The sequence below is a fragment of the Sycon ciliatum genome, chromosome 3 (genome assembly GCF_964019385.1).
Source record: "Sycon ciliatum chromosome 3, ocSycCili1.1, whole genome shotgun sequence".
NCBI classification, from domain to species: Eukaryota; Metazoa; Porifera; class Calcarea; order Leucosolenida; family Sycettidae; genus Sycon; species Sycon ciliatum.
This window is the reverse complement of record NC_088645.1, coordinates 32104965-32126496: the sequence shown is the minus strand read 5'-3', so window position 1 is coordinate 32126496 and position 21532 is coordinate 32104965. Positions and strand designations below refer to the sequence as shown.

General features: G+C 46.2%; 1 protein-coding gene across 1 annotated transcript in view; it reads right to left on the bottom strand.

Moving 5' to 3' along the window:
* Nucleotides 1-341: 341 nt before the first annotated feature.
* The window catches only part of LOC135811976 (mucin-2-like), a 39486-nt gene continuing 18295 nt past the window's right edge, over nt 342-21532 (bottom strand). Inside the window, exons 5-6 of the mRNA XM_065325257.1 lie at nt 15749-15887; nt 342-6921 (exon numbers count right to left, since the gene is read on the bottom strand). Of these exons, the coding sequence (XP_065181329.1) occupies nt 1638-6921; nt 15749-15887 (5423 nt within the window). The 3' untranslated portion in view covers nt 342-1637. The remainder of the gene's footprint in view (nt 6922-15748; nt 15888-21532) is intronic.

The following is a 21532-nucleotide window of genomic DNA, read 5'->3' as shown; positions in this document are numbered from 1 at the left end:
CTTTGAAGTGAAATTGGAGTTACTTCACCAACCGGCCTTGCCTACTGAGTACTAGGAACCCGGAGCCAAGAGACATACCAACAACCACACACGCACACATGCACGCAAGCACACACACACACACACACACACACACACACACACACACGCACGCGCACACACACACACACACATGCACACGCACACACACATGCACACGCACACACACACACACACACACACACACACACACACAACTGCGCAGACAGACATGCATGCACATCTAGATGCGCATGCGCACAAAGAATCATGCAAGAATGCACAAACACACGCCGAAGTACACAACAATGCGTAATGCATGGTCTGACGTCTGTAGCGGGAGAGTCGTGCCAAGTCCTAGCACTACGCAGTGGGAAAGGTGAAATATGCTAAAGCACAGCCTGGAGGAGTGCTTGTCAATGCCTAGTGAGGGGCTATCAAGAACCTTGCCTCAGAAATGCAGAGTGAGAGTAGATGCTGTGTATGTGAATGAATGAAAGGATAATAAGAAACATGAACTGTTCATTCCTGACGATGATTCTGTAGACCGAAACGTTGAAATGTATAGTAATAAATTATAGGAATAGCCTTTCTGAGCATACATGATTGACACAAAGAGATGAAATGGTAAAATTTACCATCTAACGAGGATGCTGGAACGGTGCAGTTTTGATTGCGAGAATAATGGTGTACGTGTGATAAAGCTAACAGAGACTAGAGGCCTACTAAACTACTATCACCGCCAATTCATTGTTACCGAAAAAGCGATAAAGGTCTTGTGAGGTCATGCATGCGGAAGAAAATGGAAACTTAGGATATGAGTCGGCGCACAGTCACCGATTATGCATCAAAAGCTTCCCAAGAAGACCACTGTAATGGAAAAGAAAATCTGTTCGAGTTTGAGGGAAGAAATAGTGTCAGGCTTCTAGAGGTGAGTAGACGGAGAAAGAACAAAGGTCTAGAGAGACCGCGAAAGAAGCACAGGGGAATTGTTCACTGAGCAGGAATGTCTCCCGTGGAATATACATAACGAGAAATATGCTAAACGTGCATTTGGCATCGTTTCCATGTGTCCATGCTGAGGTACCACGATCATAGTTATTTTCTTTGGGCGCCGCGTGAATACCAGTAGAAACGGCGTTTTGGTTGCACTACAAACGCAATGTAGAGGCTACCAAAGACCGCGATTGCCACACCGCTTGCACGTTGCGTGTGCCGTGTAGACGGGACCAGCCACTGAACACACTTGGCACTAGACAGCTCAGTGTTCTCTAACGCCATCATCGTGTACTGGTTAGAGTGTGTTTGACGAGAATACATCGTTGCTTTCTTTGCAGGCGGCTAGATTATAACTGGCGCTCAACGAGGGGGTTATTTAGAAAATTCGCTGAGAGCTGATGTCAGCACAGCGATAAAGCCACCATCTGGGTCTGCGGGGAAAGCTGCCATGTTCAATCTCTGGAACTGTGACAAATACTCCAGTGCAGGAACTGTGAGAAAGCTTGTAATATTCCGACTCTGGATTGGTGAGAGAGATTGCAAAATGCATGTTCTGGCTTGCTGGCAGAGGTACGGACCGTGACAGCTCTGGTTGCTGTTGTACATTTCAATGGCAGGGCCTATGCATTGCCGTACACATCATTCTTTGGATTAGGTGATGGAGGGATCGACGGTGGTGTGGGCCTTCTGCTTACTGGCGTGCATGGTGTACAGGTGTCAGTATTGCCATAAATAACCGAGGCGGACAGGGTGCCAACCTGTTCAACCTGTCCAACCTTATCCCTGTTGGCGCTGGCTAGGGTCGACGGTGGCGAATGCTTCCTACTCGCCGGCGTTCCCGGAGTGCAGGCGTCCGCATTGCCGTAGATTGCCGTAGGTAGTGTCTCTATATTGCCATACATATCGTGGTTGATGCCGGCTGGAATTCCCGGCGGCGACTGCCTCCTGCTCACGGGCGTGCATGGTGTGCATGTATCGGCATTGCCGTAGATGGATGAGCTGGTCAATGCGTCTAAAGTTCCGTACAAGTCGCTATCGGCGGTGGTTGATATTGATGCTGGTGGCGAGCGTCGTCTGCTAACCGGAGTGCATGCACTAGGGTTGCCATAAACAGGCGAGCCGGGCGCTTCTTGCGCCGTTGGGCTGGACGGCAAGTTCTCTGCATCGCGCTTTGAGATGAGCGTGCGCAGCTTGCTGACAGCACTGTGGACGGCGAGGCGAGACAGTTGCGGCGTGTGCGATTGTAGTGCCGACTTGCTCTTCATGAGCTGATCAACTACGCCGTGAAGTAGCACACCTTGGCCAGTGTGCTCCGGCTGCTGCTTTGGCGTTTCAGCGCGTCTCGTGGCCAAAGGACTTACACTAGGAGAACCTTTAGCTTGGAGTGGATTGCTGCGCCTGGAGTACAAGATGTTCTCTGTCAATGACGAGGACCCCTGCACTCCTGCCGGCTCATTTGTATAGATGTCACCGTCGTCGTCCACATCCTTCTCAGTTGCACTGCCGAGTAGCTTCTCGGCGAGTACTGGCCGGACCGGCTTGGCTGGTGGTCTTCTGGAGTGTTGGTCTTCTCCAGCGGAAATCTTGCCGGCGTTGCTTGTGCGGGAATTGCTCCCGAATGTTTCTTGACCGGCTATCAGGGGCGAGATTGCTGGCCTTGTTTTCAGGTTGCCTGCTGGCTGTTGTACAGAAGCCTGCGGTGACATGGATACAGCATCAGGGCATTCGTCAGCTTCGTCAACAGCAGCAGTGAGCCTGTCTAACGATTCTTGACTTGTTTCTGGCACCAGTTGCCTTGCTAGTTTTGCCGGGATCGGATTTGGCAGACTGGAAGTGTTCTTGGCAACTACATCTTCCGTGTCCTCTTCAAGTGAGTGACTATTGGGGGCTAGAACATCCTGATAAATGTCAAGGTCAGTATTTTCATCTGTAGTGGGTCCATGAGTTGCTTCGGCCTCAATGTTGATGATCTTCTTGTCTGAGCCAGGCAGCTTTTTCCGAAGTGCTTTTAGACCCATGTTGCGAAACCTTGAAGTCTTCTCCTGCCTTGCTTCCAGTTTGCTACTCCCGTCAGTCAACACTTCCTTCTTCTCGGCATTTGCAGAAGCGGAGTTTGACTGGGATGTGTTTGGGCCTTGAGCAAACAAACTCGTATCCTCATACACATCATCATCTATCACCGTGTCTCCATTGTCAATCAGGTCACCCATTGCCCCCTCTGGTGTCTGAGCAGTGGCTGGTGTAATGGGGGGCGCTTTGTTGCCTTCCTTCTGTTTCAGAGCCACACTGTGTTGAGTTGGAGTCTCCTCCTGCTTTGCTCCCAGTTTGCTACTCCCATCCGTCAACACTTCCTTCTTCTGAACCTTTGCCGAAGCAGAGTTGGACTGGGATGGGTTTATACCTCCAGCAACCAGACCTGTATCGTCGTACACATCATCAGTAGCCGATGTCCTTACTTCGTTTGGCATTGGGGGCAACGCAGACACTTTTACGCAACCCAATGCTGATGGAGGCATTGGACTAGATTTGTTACGATCTTTTGAGTCGGTCTTGCTGAGTGCTTCAGTATCGGCTACGAAAAGCGCGTCATCATATATCAGGTCACCTGGTGCCCCCTGTGCTGTCTGAGCAGTAGCTGGTGTAAAGGTGGGTGCTTTGCTGCCTTCCTTCTGTTGCAGAGCCACGCTGCGTTGAGTTGGAGTCTCATCCTGCTTTGCTCCCAGTTTGCTACTCCCATCCTTTGCAGAAACAGATTTGGACTGGGATGTGTTTGTCCCTCCAAGAACAGAAAGTGCATCGTCATACACATCATCTTCTATCAACACGGCGCTTTTCTCAGCTTTTGGAGCGGTAGCTTCCAGACTGGAACTTGCCTCTGCGCTAGAAACATTCTTGCTTGATGATCCCGGAGCCATTTTCCCTGAATTTTCTTTAATTGTGTCTTCGTAAATATCGTCCTGCTCCTGGGATGAGTTTGGAAATTGAGATTTCAGAGGTATTGAAATAGTCTTCAGCTTGGCTGATTGAAAGCACGGCTGGGTTGGCCTAGATGTTTCCTTGTGATGGTTGTTACGCGCTGGGGTTGCTGGGCTGGATTGGGTTGCTGGGCTGGCTGGTAGGGCTTTCCCCACTGCTTCTCCACTTGAGTCTGGTTTTGTTGAGCCATCCATTCGCGAACAATCACCACCACCAGAGCCTGTCTCATTCTTGCTAACGAAAAGCGCGTCATCATATATCAGGTCACCTGGTGCCCCCTGTGCTGTCTGAGCAGTAGCTGGTGTAAAGGTGGGCGCTTTGCTGCCTTCCTTCTGTTGCAGAGCCACACTGCGTTGATTTGGAGTCTCCTCCTGCTTTGCTCCCAGTTTGCTACTCCCATCTTTTGCAGAAACAGATTTGGACTGGGATGTGTTTGTCCCTCCAAGAACAGAAAGTGCATCGTCATACACATCATCTTCTATCAACACGGCGCTTTTCTCAGCTTTTGGAGCGGCAGCTTCCAGACTGGAACTTGCCTCTGCGCTAGAAACATTCTTGCTTGATGATCCCGGAGCCATTTTCCCTGAATTTTCTTTAATTGTGTCTTCGTAAATATCGTCCTGCTCCTGGGATGAGTTTGGAAACTGAGATTTCAGAGGTATTGAAATAGTCTTCAGCTTGGCTGATTGAAAGCACGGTTGGGTTGGCCTAGATGTTTCCTTGTGATGGTTGTTACGCGCTGGGGTTGCTGGGCTGGATTGGGTTGCTGGGCTGGCTGGTAGTGCTTTCCTCGCTGCTTCTCCACTTGAGTCTGGTTTTGTTGAGCTATCCATTCGCGAACAATCACCACCACCAGAGCCTGTCTCATTCTTGCTGACGAAAAGCGCGTCATCATATATCAGGTCACCTGGTGCCCCCTGTGCTGTCTGAGCAGTAGTTGGTGTAAAGGTGGGCGCTTTGTTGCCTTCCTTCTGTTGCAGAGCCACACTGCGTTGATTTGGAGTCTCCTCCTGCTTTGCTCCCAGTTTGCTACTCCCATCCTTTGCAGAAACAGATTTGGACTGGGATGTGTTTGTCCCTCCAAGAACAGAAAATGCATCGTCATACACATCATCTTCTATCAACACGGCACTTTTCTCAGCTTTTGGAGCGGCAGCTTCCAGACTGGAACTTGCCTCTGCGCTAGAATCATTCTTGCTTGATGATCCCGGAGCCATTTCCCCTGAATTTTCTTTAATTGTGTCTTCATATATATCATCCTCCTCCTGCTTTGCTCCCAGTTTGCTACTCTCATCCGTCAACACTTCCTTCTTCTGAACCTTTGCCGAAGCAGAGTTGGACTGGGATGGGTTTCTACCTCCAGCAACATAACCTGTATCGTCATACACATCATCAGTAGCCGATGTCCTTGCTTCGTTTGGCATTGGGGGCAACGCAGACACTTTTACGCAACCCAACGCTGATGGAGGCATTGAGCTGGATTTGTTACGATCTTTTGAGTCGGTCTTGCTGAGTGCTTCAGTGTCGGCTACGAAAAGCGCATCATCATATATCAGGTCACCTGGAGCCCCCTGTGCTGTCTGAGCAGTGGCTGGTGTAAAGGTGGGTGCTTCGCTGCCTTCCTTCTGTTGCAGAGCCACGCTGAGTAGATTTGGAACCTCCTCCTGCTTTGCTCCCAGTTTGCTTCTCCGATCCGTCACAATTTCCTTCTTCTGAACCTTTGCCGAAGCAAATTTGGACTGGGAGGTGTTAGTCCCTCCAAGAACAGGAAATGTTTCGGCATACACGTTATTATTGTTATTATTATACACATCATCTTCTATCAACACGGCGCTTTTCTCAGCTTTTGTAGTGGCAGCTTCCAGACTGGAACTTGCCTCTGCGCTCGAATCATTCTTGCTTGATGATCCTGGAGCCAATTTCCCTGAATTTTCAGTAATTGGCAAGGCAGACACTATTACGCAACCCGATGTTGATGGAGGCGTTGAGCTTGATTTGTTACGATCTTTTGAGTCGGCCTTGCTGAGTGCTTCAGTATCGGCAACGGCACCATCATAAATGATATCCTCAGTTACAGTCATCCTTAGCGAGTTGGCATCTTCATACACATCACCTGTTGCAGCTGTATTTTTGGTGTCTGGCCCCAGAGAGGTCATGTCAAACTCGTGGGTGGCTTGTGACCTTACTTTTTGATGCGCCCGTACCTCCTTACTATCATTTCTGCCATATGAACCGATCCCGTGTGTCTTCAAAGCGTCCTTGAACTTGAGCTGGTAAGGCGCTATGTAGTTTTTGTGGATGTCAATAACAGGCGACCACATGCTGGCTATACTGAGTTTGTTGCCTTTTCTGGTCTGCTGTGTTGCTGGACTCTCTTCATTGGCAACATCGATGTGGCAGTGCGGTTCAGTGGAGCCTCCCAGCAGTCCATTGACCTGGGATCTGGCACTCTGCGGCACACTGTTGATGTCGATCTCGTCAAGCTGAGACATGTCAGTAACATTTGAAGTGATGTCGGCTCTCCCTTGTTGAGACTCCTTTCCGTTAACAGAGTGTAAGTAGATGTCAATTTTTTCCAACCTAGACTCGGCGCTAACGTTTGAAGTGGTATCGGCTTCCTGTTGTTGAGACTCTTTTCCATTCTCACAGTGTAAGTAGATGTCAAGTTTTTCCAACCTAGGCTGTGTGTTAGCAGCTGAGTCAGCATTGACAGAGGAGATGGGCCATTGTTTTTTAGAGGAGTACCCAGTATTATCATGATCCTCATTCAAGGCTGCGTGGTGATCAATAAACTTAGTCACGCACATCTGAACTTTGGAGTATATCTCGCCCATTCCATTCTCTTCTCCTTTTTCCGTGGACAAGAAGTTTCCATTCATCTTTTGATCTCCGATGTCGTTAAGCTTCTCAGCGAGTTTTCGTCCACATCTGTAGTGGAAGATTAGAAAGAAAGCGACCAAGAATGACTCAAACCAGGTCTGGCAAATGTTGATGTTTCAGCAAGGTTTATTACTGCTAATTGTACAATAATATTGCTCCAACATATCACATTATTGCTTTTCATAGCTGCTGTGGTAATAATAATTTAAATCTTTAATACCAACAAAATTCCTCTCTTAGGCCGAGTAAAAAAAATTACTAGATGATCGTCCTTTTTTTTGGAAAAATCGGGGAGGGCGGGAGGATTTTATTTTTATTTTTTTACTTTTTACCCTCTCATGCACACAGTGTACACAACAACATCAAGGTTTTTTTTCTCTTTTTTTCTTTTTTTTTCTTTTTTTCTTTTTCTTTCTTCAGCAGATCGATACTGACGTTGTGATATACTAGTAGTATGTGGTCCATATAGTAAAACTCACGATTTAAAAAATAAAATATTTCTTGGGGCGCTGACAAAAACTGGGGCGGACGGGGACGATCATCTAGCTTTTTTTTTACTTGGCCTTAACGTAGTGCATGGATTTGCATCCACCTGCCACCAATTTACTGGATTATTCTCAAAACGGAGTCGACAATCCCCTTTATCCAGTATCTGCGTCCTCTGTTCAATCTGAGCAATGCTGTCATCTGCTCCTTAGCGGGTATATCTAGTTATTGTATTTCCATTTCTGTTGTCTTCACTCTTTTATTTCCATGCCGCACCGAATGCTCGGTGCTCATTTCCCACGTCCATTCATCACGTGCGAATTTGTGGGCGGTTTACCACCGCTGACATTGACACGTAAGTGCATAATAATAGTAATAAAAATTGTACAAAAATGCTTGTCCCGAACCCTTTTTCCGCAGAATTAAAAGTGGCATTTTAGCCTGGTTCAGTTTAAATCGGATTTGAAAATGCGCAGGCTGGTTTGTCGGGGCCAGTGCGGCAGGTCCGTCGAAAGCCACAGGAAACATTCCAGAAATGGAAATTCTGAAGCCCATTGCTGTGTTTTTTGCACGCCTGAAAATTATGGCTATCCCATGCCTGCATAAAATGCCGTACTGCCATGTATAAACCCTTTAAGAGCCACAGGAAAATTTCAAAATTCGGCATTTTTCGTGTTCCTTGGATCATAGCTTCAGTTCTACTCACTCAATCCTCACAATCTAGGGCTTCCTTGGAACGGTCTCCGAGAGAGGAAGAGAATTAGGTCGATCTTGATAGCCGGCACACCGTCTATCCAGCGCTAGATCGCAGCGACAGTACGAAAAATGCCCCAAATGCGTCCAATTGCGTCCCGCTCCAGATATTTCATTTTACTCAATCGTGGAGTTCCAATTTTTTCGCTGTGTTCTCTTGACAATATCAACAGTGAAACCCGTGCAAATTCGAGTAAACCAGCGTGACGAAAAGTCTCAAAATTCTCAATACTAAAGTTGCACTGCGCGCTTTTGAAATTGCCGCGATCGCGGCTCAACTTACGAGTGATTTATCTCAGGAACCGTTGCTCGCAGCGCTTCGCGGATTGTTTCTCCCGACAGGTGAGAGTTTTCTCTTCGCCCTGGATCACTGGATTTGAGCGAGATTGGACTGAGTTACGATCTTTTGAAGTTTTGAATTTGAATGCGTCGTTTACGACGCATTCAAGTATGGGGCGGCTCTCAAAGGGCTAAAGCGTGGCTTATTCCTGTAGAAGCTTACGTTAGTGCTAGGCTTCTATTCAAACCAGGAATTTCTATGCCTGCAAAAGGGTTAGTACTAGGCACTACTGCAAAATACGGGTAACCCACACACAACAATCTACTACTGACTGTGCACAGGGAGTACTATACAAGTACTCCCTGTGCACAGGGAGTACTATAAAAGTACTCTACGAGAACCATAATAAACTAATACTCTATGAGTACTAAACGGGGCAATGAATAAAACAAATTGTGTAGTCAAAATAGTGCAAGACTATAATTATACTACTTGAAGTAGTTTCCAAAATGTTTTCATTAGACTCTCATCAGTGGGAGTTCGTCACGCAATTGGGAATAAACCAAAACAGCCCTTATAATTTGAAAAGGCGACGTTGAGACGATAATCTAAATTTAATATTGCAGTGAATAAAACTATTATGTGCACTCAGATCACAATCATAGCGACGAATAAAGTGTTCCAGAACGTTTTCTTGTCACAAGTCTCTTTCATTGAGAATTGTGATAAGAAAACGATCTGGAACACTATATTCATTGCTATAATTGTGATATGAGTGCGCATTATAGTTTTATTCATTGCAGCCGATATATTAAAACTCCAAAATATTTAGGAAGTTCTCATGTCTGGAGTATCAAATTATAGCAAATTCAAGAGATACAAAAAAAAACAGCGCAATTCACAATCAATCAATAGGGAGGTTAAGATGCACGTTATTTCCGGCGTGACGCGCAATTTCACGTAAACTCCAAATTTCGACGTGAGCTGCAGGTCACATGCGTTGGGTTTTTTTACTCGTGAGCCAAATAACGCGAGCTGAACTTTCGCGTCATGTCAGATATAGTGTGCATTTTAACCTCTCTATTCGTACTGTAGCTTGGGAAAGGTAGTGATAACTGGATATGTAAATGTATAAAACTGAGTGAGGGTGTGAATGGACATGATGGGTGCGTACTATTTGAAGACTTTCAGAGCTGTTACATTTTATCTCTGCTTACACAGAACAGGATCACAGATACGTATGTAGATAGCTTCTACCACCTGTAACTTCCTGAACCTATTCACACATCTAACAGCACGGTTCGTACTCTTATATATCCTTATTAATGCGATTAATAGTATAAGTGAAGCGGACATTACAAAATGATGAATGAGAATACATGTATCTAAAATGGTTGTTCCTAATCGATTTTCTTGAGACTATCATCAGGGAAAAATCGTCTCACAATAGAGGCCATACGGAAAAACAAACTACTTATAGGTTATAGGATAGTGGGGAGTATACAAGGTGAGGTGTGAAGAAAAAAACTAAAGTGGGAGAGAAGACGAAAGAAATTAGAAGAAAAGATGTGAGAGTGTTCCGACGGTGTGAGCTACCACAAAAGGTGAGTGAAATGAAGGCGTGGAAGCAGGTGAATGTGATAGAGTGAGGAAGTGTGAGTTCGATTCTCCCTGGATGTCCGAAACTGCGTTCCGCAGACTAATGCAGATGATGACAACTGATGTTGAATTTTCTTTTGATGACACCATGTACCGCCAAATTGACGGGGTGGCCATGGGTTCACCATTGGGTCCAGTTCTGGCCAATGTGTTTGTCGGGTTTTATGAATCGAAGATTCCAAGTGCGATGTGGCCTAGTTTATATGTTAGATTCGTGGATGATTCGTTCACGCATTTCCGTAATCTGGAACAATCGAATGAGTTTCTTGGTATGCTCAACAACCTACATCCCGCTCTGAAATTTACATGTGAACATGAGCAGTCAAACCGTTTGTCTTTTCTCGATGTGTTAGTCGAGAAAACGGAGATGGCTGTTTCAACTTCAGTATATCGAAAACCAACGTTCACCGGGCAATACATTGTCTACGACTCCTATTGCTCGACTTTATACAAAACTAATCTCGTACGAAATTTGATCATGCGCGCTAGGCGGATTTGCTCGTCTGACAAGCTTCAGCAAGAGCTTTGTTTCCTGAAGAAGGTATTCGTTCAGAATGGATATCCTGTTCAGCTCCTCAGTAAGCTGTTTAGCGAACCTGATATTCAGGTTGCCGAGTCTGAGTTTGGACCTGACCCATGTCGTGTGTTTTTACGACTTCCATGGAAAGGTCAAATTTCGCTGGATGTGGCCCGCGCCGTGAGGACTGTGGTCAGACAAACCTATTTTGCCACAGCATTGACAACTGTCTTCACTACGGCCCGTGCGTTCACGGTGAAGAAGGATGTTCTTCCTACCCAACTAATTAGCCATGTAATCTATCATTTTGAATGTCGGCATTGTGATAGCCGATATGTAGGAAGAACCCTTCAGCACCTGAACGCACGCGTCAAACAACATGTACCATTGTACCTATTGTCAGATGCAGCCAAAGCCGGGCGACCTGGACGAGGCCGTCCCCGCAAACAGGTGCCAGTTGCACAACAGAACCACACTATTACAGTACCGGTTGAACCCACTGCAAGTGCACAGTTACGTGAGACTGTAGGAAATGGACAAGCACAGGTACGGAGACCAGTAACAAGGAGCATGACTCGTGCGCTGGTAATGGCTTCTACCACCGGACATGGACTGGCAGCGAGCAGTAGCGTGGGATTGTCGTGGGGTGCAGAGGAGAGGATGGAAGAGGAAGAGGATGAAGAAGGTGTGAGCAGTGATGAAGAGAGTGAGTTGGACAACCAAGATCAAGATGACCGGACTGAAGGTGAGAGCACAACGAAAGGGTCAGCAATTAAAAAACACCTCTTGTCTAGTAGCCAATGCCGCTCAGTGTACGACGATTCATGCTTCACTGTTTTGTGCCGTGCTCGTAGGTTTTGTGAACTTAAGGTATAAGAAGCTGTTTTCATCCGTAAACACAATCCTAATCTATGCATTCAGAAAGAAAATGTCACAAAATTGAGACTCTTCACCTGGCATTCACACACGTATTCATTCGCAGACACCTACACCTCACACTTCCTCACTCTATCACATTCACCTGCTTCCACGCCTTCATTTCACTCACCTTTTGTAGTAGCTCACACCGTCGGAACACTCTCACATCTTTTCTTCTAATTTCTTTCGTCTTCTCTCCCACTTTAGTTTTTTTTTCTTCACACCTCACCTTGTATACTCCCCACTATCCTATAACCTATAAGTAGTTTGTTTTTCCGTATGGCCTCTATTGTGAGACGATTTTTCCCTGATGATAGTCTCAAGAAAATCGATTAGGAACAACCATTTTAGATACATGTATTCTCATTCATCATTTTGTAATGTCCGCTTCACTTATACTATTAATCGCATTAATAAAGTTATTGTCTCCTCGTCGCCTTTTCTTATATATCCATTTATCACTACCTTCCCAGGCTACAGTATGCTATCGGTCGACTGTGAATTGCGCTGTTTTTGTATGTCTCGAATTCGCCATATTTGGTAATCTAGGTGTAGGAACTTCCTAAATATTTTGCATTATGTATTGGCTTAAAAAAGAGAGGACCATAAGTTTACAAGTCATCTGTTTTGTCCAAGACTAACGATTATATGCAATATATCAGCTGTTTTGGTTTTCGCACGGCATGGCATGGTTTGTTAGTTGTGGTTGTTGTGGGTTGCATTGCTGGAACAGACGGCACATAGGCTTCCGCGGAATATGCCGGCATAATTTCGGGAATTATCGGTCTGATTTTTAAAACGGCAATTATTGGCACTTTTTGTGGAATAATCGGTAAAATTTGAGCCATACCCCGTTTTTTTTTTCATTTTTTCATTTATAACACCCTGATTTGTACCAAAAAGTTTGTGGTCCTGCAGTTGTTCGCCCTGTCTTTCAAAAAAGTAAGAAAAAAAGGTTCCAGCCGAGTGTCACGCGAACCGTGTTTTTTTGCCCGTACAAACGGCAACAATACCCGTACGCAGTACGGTATCTGCAAAAAAGGGAAGAAAAAAAGCATTATTGCCAGAATTATTGGTGAAATTACGGGAATAATAGGTCGAAATTTTGAGCAATGCTCAAAAGAATTATCGGTAAAAATACGAGCATATTCCGCGGAGGCCTAACGGCACACCAGCTAGGTGAGTGTGGGTTGTTGATTGTAGTGTTAATGGTGTTGTTGTTATGGTATTTTCCCAATCACCTGACAAACTTCGACTGATTAAGGGCCACACGAAAACATTTTGGAAGCCAGTATTAGGCTCCTCGACAATCGTCTTGGTGAGCACTCTCGGTAGGCTGCTCTAGTGCTGCTGCATTACGCATTGCCCCGCTGCTTTTCGTAGTTAGAGCACTCTTGCGCTAGAGCGACGAGCTATCTTAATGTCGGTGGTGCCTCCTTTGCTCCATGGCTGGTAGCTCGGCTTGCTTAAAGTTCGTAGCTGTACTGATAAGGCCTGTATGGCTGAAACAGTCTACAGCATTGGGAAACCAGTATTATATATTTACACTGTTATGACTAAATAGAGACTTAGTCGGAGGGAAACATACAAGGAGACGAAGCTAGTTGAAAAACTGATGGGGCCTTTCATACCACTACTTCTGAAATCAGTACATGGCGATAATGTGACGAAGCACAACGATATCAATTTATACAGCATATTGGAGGAATTTTTTTGATGAACCAAACGTACACAGGCCGCATGATGGCGTGAGTTGGCCCAAAAGCGTGTTTGCATGTTGGAATGGCCTATGAAGGTACTCTATAATTTCATACCTGAAATCCTTGACTCATCCCATACTACGCATAATTGCCCTGTTTACATTCAGGGCTAGTACTTGTACAGAAACACGTGGGCGCCATCTTGGTTCACGTGACATGTGTCACACCATGCTGTGTACAGGGAATCTTGCGGTACTTCGCGTCGACTCTGGCCTGTTCAAATCCACGCAAGTGAGCCACAGTTCTCTCTAGCAGGCTGAGATTTTGCAGGCACCGAGTTCAGATGTGGGCAAAGGGATTCACCGAAGGATTTTTTGATTTTCGCAATTTAGACCTCAAATAACACCCTCAAACTCGGTAAACGTGTCCCACCTCTAGGATCGTTTTGGCGAAATTCGCTTCGGTGAAAGTCTGGAGCATCTCCTACTGAAAATTTTGAGCAATCGATTGTCAAAATCGGCTCATGTGGAGCTCACTTGTGTCGTTTTGAAGGACGCCGCGCCACGCGACTTGCGCTGGTTCTTTCACAAACGGAAGACACCTTCCAGTCAGAACTGCAGACTGTGACAGTGCAGTGCGCACGGCAAGGAAAAGAAGGAGACGTGCATTTTCCATTTGTTGCACTGTGTCCTTTGCTTTTATTGTTCACTGATAACATGTTCACAAAATCTTGAGCTAGACGGAGAAGACTGACTTACAGATTCATTTAGGCTTCAGCGTGATGCACGTATCCAGACCATAGGAAATATTGGGAAAGGAACCGGGAACCACGAGAATAATTTTTCTGGAGCGAATCCAATTATTACCATGGTTCCTTGTTCTTGAACACCGCGCTCCACATCGTCAATGTTCTGCTAGGTAAGGATTTCAGGACTACTGTCGGTTTTTTCGACCTCGGGGCGATCTGATCTACGTCCAGCTGGGCATGATACTGAGCCGAACTGGCCACTAGTTCGCTTCTTTCTCGACTCGGGAAAGCCGGTCAGAGTGCGATTTCCTACCCTGGATGCGATCCATGGTGCGGACTGAAAATAACTACTGAACACCTCCTTGTACAAGCACTGACATACAAGACCGGTGGTGGATACAAACTGACAACAGGAAGCCCTAACAGCACCCGCTCTGTCAAAGAAAGTCAAAGGGAAGCAGTTCGAACTAGTTCAAGCACCACCAAAAAATAAAATAAAAACTAGCACTTGCTCTTGCAGCTAGGTCAAAGACTGTACTGGCAAGTACACTTTTGCGCAGTCGCGATCTCGCGGCCCCGCATCACGTGCGGGTATCTGATGACGTAGCGTGATTCAAGATGGCCTCTGACGTGTTTCCCGTTTTGTGATTCCAAATACCAGCCCTGACATTGACCACTTTAGGCATTGCAATCTTTCACCTTTGGAGGGACTAAGCATTTTTTCTCCACTTCAAAATTGTTTTGGAAAGGAATGAGACAAAGAAAGAGAACAGGATTCGAACCCGCAACAGTATGAATCTCAAGCAACCACTTATACCACCCAGCCACTGTGCTGCAGATGCTAAGCCCTGTTGTTCTTACAGCCTCAGGACCAAAACAGGCAGTATCCTATGCGCACTACTACGAAGGCTATACTAATAACAATAATCAGACAGCTCGCATATCACTCAGAATTGAGCTCTACGCACCTGTGAGTGAAACTGTTCCACTCGTGTCTGTTTCCAGGGAAGACGAAGGCTTCAGGGACGATGGCATACTAAAAAGGCTAATATAATACTAGCTCCTAAAGGATGAAATAATGGGGATCTCGGTCTTCTACTTGGCACATACTTCCGAATATAGACCTCGTCTCGGCCAATATCCTATACTGCAGTGTCTTGTCTAAAAGCCTGTCTCATACAGAAGCCCGTTTTGAATACAAGCCTGATTTTGGAGATGCTCTGTCGGCACATAAACCTGGTTTTAGTGTTGGCGTACCTGGTTTGAACAGAAGCCTGACTTGAGTAGAAGCCTAGCCGTGACATTGGCTTCTCCAGGAATAAGCCCGGCTTTTATACGAGACATTACAGTCACATTTTTTTCTTCTACAAAATCCACATATCTCCAGACACTGGGGTGAATGATGGAGTGTGGTGGTGGGGCCCATTAAGCTCCGCCGACCAGAGGTCTCGGCTTCATAGCTCCATGGACGCACTACATGACGGTACTTATAACACCAGCGACCACTCGTGATTTCTATATACACAGCCTCATTTTCTCTATGCTGCGCTATTGAGTTCACAAAGAACGAAACGGCATGCTGTCCGCAGATTGAGTATATTTACAGTAAACCTGGTGTGAGCGACCTCTGTGTTTAGCGACCACCTGCTCTTGACGACCGTTTTTCCATGCATCGACAGTTCTATACACACACTGTGGGACCTGGTTCTAAAGACAACCTGGCTTTAACGACCGCGTTTTCTTGCACCGTGAGGTGGCCGCTTAAACCAGGTTTTTACTGTATAGTCACTCACAACACACAGTCATGTCCTCACCTGCCATAGCAAATTTGGTAAGAAAATCCAGCCAAGAAGACTATACAGAATGCGGCTGCGAACAGCGCGCCGATGACCAGGTCGGCGGCATTGTCTGCTGCAGGCCTCCTGTATGGTGATGTGGTTGTCTCAGTGAACACTGGAGAAAGCAGAGAAATCGGAGCATGGCGATCAGAACCGGAAAATTTAAAATACCGTACTGGCAATATATGTTGTCGCGTAACGCGTAACGCAGGGGGGGGGTGCGGCGTAACGCGCGACCAGGCTAGTGCGACAAATTTTCGTTGACTTCGTAACGCGCGTCCGGCGGGGTGCGGCGATCTTTTCATTGCAGTTTGCACTGCAAAAAAAGGCTGAAAACTGTGAAAGCACGTGTACCGCGTGGTGAAAAGTTCAAAACTGGACGCAGCAGGAAGTCCTGACACTCGAAGGCGCATCATTCAGTGGTTGGCGATCTCAATGGTTTCTTCTTTCCCGAGGTCGTTTTGCGAAGAAGAGCGATGTGTTCACCAGTTTCCTTGTGACAATGCAGAAGTCTCTATTCGCCTTCGGCATGAAGAAAATCACGCCCAAGGAAAGTGAAAAAGGAAAGGATGAGGAGAGAAAGGAGACGAAAAACAGGATTGCTGCTGATCGTGCAAAGAAAGTTTTAGTGAAGCAGAAGAAAGTTCGTGAGCAAACGAGAAAGCGTGTTCGTCGGCACCGCCAAAATGATGCGGCAATAGCAAAAAAGTGATGCGGCAATAGCAAAAGAAGGACTGCGGCAATATAGAAACCTGTGTAACGGCTCCTGTGCGACTTTGCATGTAACGCCCTGCGTGCGGCAAACATGTGCCAATGTAACGCTTCATGGCCTCACTGCGGCAACATATATTGCCAGTACGGTACACAAAGGCACACAGTGAAAACCTTGACAAATTCCCGATTTGCCCAAGGTTTTAATTGTGTGCCTTTGTGTACGCCGCTCTGCCTGAATCAGGTATTGAGCACTTTCGCAGAACCTAAGCATACTGCCTCTGTGAAAATTAAAATAATTCTATCCTGTGGAACACCAAGGATAAACAAGTACAACGAGTGTGAAAGGAGAGTTCGCTTCATACCACTAGCCCTTACTAACTTTTCTTAGTGTGCGCAAGCTCCACTGATTTGTTAATTTAAAAGCGAGAATTTTTTATGGCTCGCTAAAGACTGCGTCGGACTGACTTTGCCGTATCCGCGGGAGCGCCACTACCCTCAAAGATCTGCTGTGGGGGCCTATTGCCAGGGTAAATGCCCACACAGTTCACCATATCATACACATTGCCTTACGCAAACGCATGCGACGTAGATGCAGCACCTAATGTCCACTTGCACGGACCTTGGTTCTACCGGATCCACCAGCAGAGAACCACCAGGCACAGATGCGCCGTAAGGCCTGTCTTCTAATATTTACCATAAACTTGACCCTGAACTGCTGCCAAGGGACTCGCCAAAGAGAACACAAATCTTAGGTTGCTTTACTCTCAACAAGTAGTAAACTGATTCCCAGCAGAGTCGAGATAGCCGAGAATCACTGTTCCAATGGGCACCCAGCTACCACCCCCGTAAGGTAGAATGGAGTTGAAGCGGTCCAGGCATGTCTGTTCAGATTAAGTATGTCTGAACGTCTGAACGCTGTCCTGATCTTTCCACCCAGCCAGAGATTGGGGGAGATCTGTCCAGGCGAAGTAAACTACATGTAGGGATAAATTCATTCGAAGCCGTGTGATCAAATTCCGGCCTGATGGTGCTTTCGTATTAACCCTTTATGGACGGATTACTAGCACAGTATGCACCAGGATTAGAAAATGTCAGTACAATTTTCAACTTTTCCATGTCATAACTTTGGTGTCCTTCACTTGATTTTCACAATCAAGGGCTCATTGGAAAGCTCTTGGCGAGAGCTACGTCAGGGTACCAATCTCCATTATCCATCCGCCACAAATCAGGCCCGGTAACACAGCAAAGTCGTCTCCAAGCCTGATATGCAAGCAAATTCGTCCCATCAACGCCATTCCACTCTCCTTCATCGCAGAACGCTCAAATCTGTTTGAGACGATTCAAACTTCAGCCGGCTACGTCATTATCATGTGCTCAGTCGCTCAAAGAGCACACGAAAAGGGATTTTCCCCCAAAATGGCGAAATGATCGATCAAAAATTTGAATTTGCCGAGGTAAGAATACGGCGTGCGATATTTCTGGCGTCCGACATTGTAACTCTTCGGCAATTGTTGCATTGGACAGCTTGGAGTTCCCGCTACCACGTAGACCCTTCGATTGTGGAATTTGCTCAAGAAACGATGGAGTTACGAAGATTTTACCGCCTGCAGACTTTCGATCTTATTAGATCGAAACTCATACAGTCCGTCCACAAAGGGTTAAAGAATTAGCGAAAACAGGCCCTCACGAACGCTGCAATGTTTTTGGAATTCTTTAAAACAAAAGATCTAGAAGGGCAAAGTTCTGAAATACACATCCTGTGAAGCACGGCGAGCCCTCCCCTTGTCACGAAAGTGCCTCCTGGCTTTACAGCTGCTGAAGGAAAGGAAAATCGTTTGCTGGGGGCAATTAAAAAAAAGGTCGTATTAAATTGTGATGCAATCACCTGAGTGATTGATTGATTGATTGATTTTATTTTACTTCGCAAGTTCAAACGGGAAGTGTACTCGTACTAGAGCCCTCTCGCATGGCCCTTGCTACCTCACCATATGTGTGGACCTCATTGTCACGTGAAGGGCGTACTGTACAGTGCGTATCGGTTATAGCGTGGTCGTGTAAAAGAATATACCGCCTACAAGAATGAACTCTCATGTTTTCATAATCATAACATGGGTTTCAAGTGCACTTTTACTCTAATTTTATCGCATAGTAGAATATATCGGTCCTAAGAATGGACTTTGTGTAGCGAAACATGCCAGATTAGTACAAAGTGTATCGCCTGTAGTAATAACATCTGTCCAATGCAGTTCTGATCTGACTCGCGTTGCGTCGTAGTGCTGCAGGTTCAACTGTTGGGGTCATGTAACTCATGTTGGATAGCAACAGTCATGGTAAGCCTATGTGACTATGACCAGCCGCATGCACAGTAGCACTACGTTGCACGTAGATCTACGATGATCTTCCTGCCCCTGCACATGTAACCTTGGCCTGAGGGCTGGTTGTTGCGCTGGGCCCGGTGGTGGTGGTGGAGGGGGCGGGGAGCGCCACCTTGCTGAGCCATCTCTACACGATCAGTCTTCCACAAATAATTTGGTATGCGTGCCCTCACAAGACGTGGAATTCGAATTCGCTGCCACCACGTGTAACCTTGGCCTGAGGTAACAATTACATTCACAGGAGCATAAACTCCCCAGCCCCCAGCCAGGCACCAGTTCCAACCATGACAAGACTTCGAGATCAAAACTGCAACTCTCAAGTCAAAAACATTCTCAAGAACCAAAAGGAAAACCCGCATCATAACAGAGCGAGCCAACGAAAGGATACGCATGCGTGTGTGCTTGTGAGTGTGTACGAATGATGTATGCATACATGTCATGAAGTAGAGTCACATTCATAGCTATAATTAAGAGTGGAAATATTACTACTTCCTCCGGAAACAAAAACTTCGTGACTTTTTGACATGACTTTTCAAGGAGTTACTGTGCTCAACAAAGATGTTCTTTTGGAAGAGAAACACTTCAACACATTCAATCGACAACATACAGGATCGATTAGTGGGAGTAGAGTCTCAGTCTGGGTCGCCATCGCTCGACTCATCACCGCTGAAACCATTCCAAGTGGCAGGTCGATCGACGCCATGTCGTATGTCACGGAGAAGCTTCTCCGCATCCCTGATCGTCTTCGCTGTTACCCAAATGCCTTCTCCAACACCTTGGCGGAGACCACCGCAGCGCTGCAGCGTTGGTACTCATTGCCGCCTCCGCTCTCGCTCGAGGATGCCCCGGAACAACAAACACAGGTAACGCCAAACATTTCAAATTTCCTCCGAGGGATATCATAGTCGTACCAGCACTTCCCTACTGCCACGATCATATCTCACCTTCTCCTTTGCGACCAAGGACACATTGTCTAGGCTGCTGGAAAAGACGAGATCATCCACGTTGAGGTCTGGTCTCTGCAGTGACTGAACGACTTCTATTATGAACTTGTTCATCTTGCTCTGCTGCGTGAAGTGACGATTGTCACGTCTCCGCGTTTTGGAGTTTTGACATCTTGCCGACCTGTTCACATGCAGACAGGCGTTTCGGGGATGGCGAAGATTTCAAAACGCTAGCTGCTATTGCTTTTCATTTTCCACTCTTCTTGCTCCTTGGTGCCATTGTACTGCTCTGTCAAGTTCGGAACTAAAAAATAGCTACGACGAGCAGTGGGCGCAGTGCTTTTCTTCCCATTGCGCCTGATGGACGAAAAATGAAAAACATGTTCGCTTTGCTTTGTTTGCAGCGTCGACACCCTTGCTCTGCGACGACTGTTGGCTGTCTAAAATATGAATCATGCTTTTCTACAATTCCGAAATGTCATGTCAGTGTTTCGGGCGGACAGAACCACAGAGAGAGCGAAATAACAGCAGCGAAAAATAGTGAAAAACAGTCACGAAGTTTTTGTTTCCGGAGGAAGTACGCCAAACGGAACATGTGCAACATGTTACATACACATGCATATGATATGTCACACTTGATTTATCGTGTGTAAGAAATATCGGAAAAAGAATAGAAAGTCGTTTTTCAAACACCCACGCTATAACCGATACCTACTGTATTAAAGTCGACAATTTTTCGGCCCATTCAAATTTTGGCCTCCCAGGGCTAAACCTCATTTTACTCCTGTTAAATTTTCGGCCTGTCCTGCTGCTGCCTGTATACACTGTCACACTGAACCTTGCAGAACAAAATTTCGGCCGCAACAAGTTTTCGGCCTAACACGACCAGGCCGAAAATTGCCGAAAATAAATATGGGCCGAATATTTGGTTGAATTCCAGTAGTGAGTACAGGCTCACTGTGCATAGGCCTCTCCAAACGAGAAAAAATGTCTTACAGAGTCAGAGGTCGATTTTGAGTTATCTGGGTCACGACAATTTCGGAGAAAAGGAGCAAAATGGATTGATTCGGTGACTGTAGGGCTTGGAACAGTCACTTTTTCGGAATATACATTTTTGTAGAGTGATCTTCGAAGCGGTTTTTCTCAGCTTGACGAGTAAGTTTGATCCGTCAGGCCCCTTTTTCCTTGGAGAAGCTCATGCAAACAGGAGCATGCGAACCATGTACTTCCTCCGCGTCATCGTCAGGCGAAATAGCACGTCATAGTACATTCGAGATCAGCGGGAAAGAAGATGACGACGTCCACTAATTTAGTATCTGTGCACACGAATCTGCTGTGTGTGTTACTCTGTGTGTCAGCTATGGCATCATCGCCTGTGGTTCCATGCCTAGCATGTACGTCTGAACCATCCTGCAAAGTTTGAATGACGTAGGTTCAGCGATCGCTCCGCGAAACATACGTTTTGAAATTCTCTTCATAGTATATCTTCCACCATTGAAATTTCGAATTTCTTCGAATTTTTTGCTGAGAGGGGTGGCTTGCAACCTCGATATGGCTTGTTCCAGGCATGCTTTGGAGCCATCGCCTGTTGAAGTAGTGGCGGGGATCTGCCCTGCAACAGCTACAACAAAAAATGATTCGATCTGAGAAAGGGTGAGACCGCGAATCTCGGTTGAATATTGAGTATTTCAAGCCTTTTCACGACGAAGATGGAGTTCTTTTTGGAG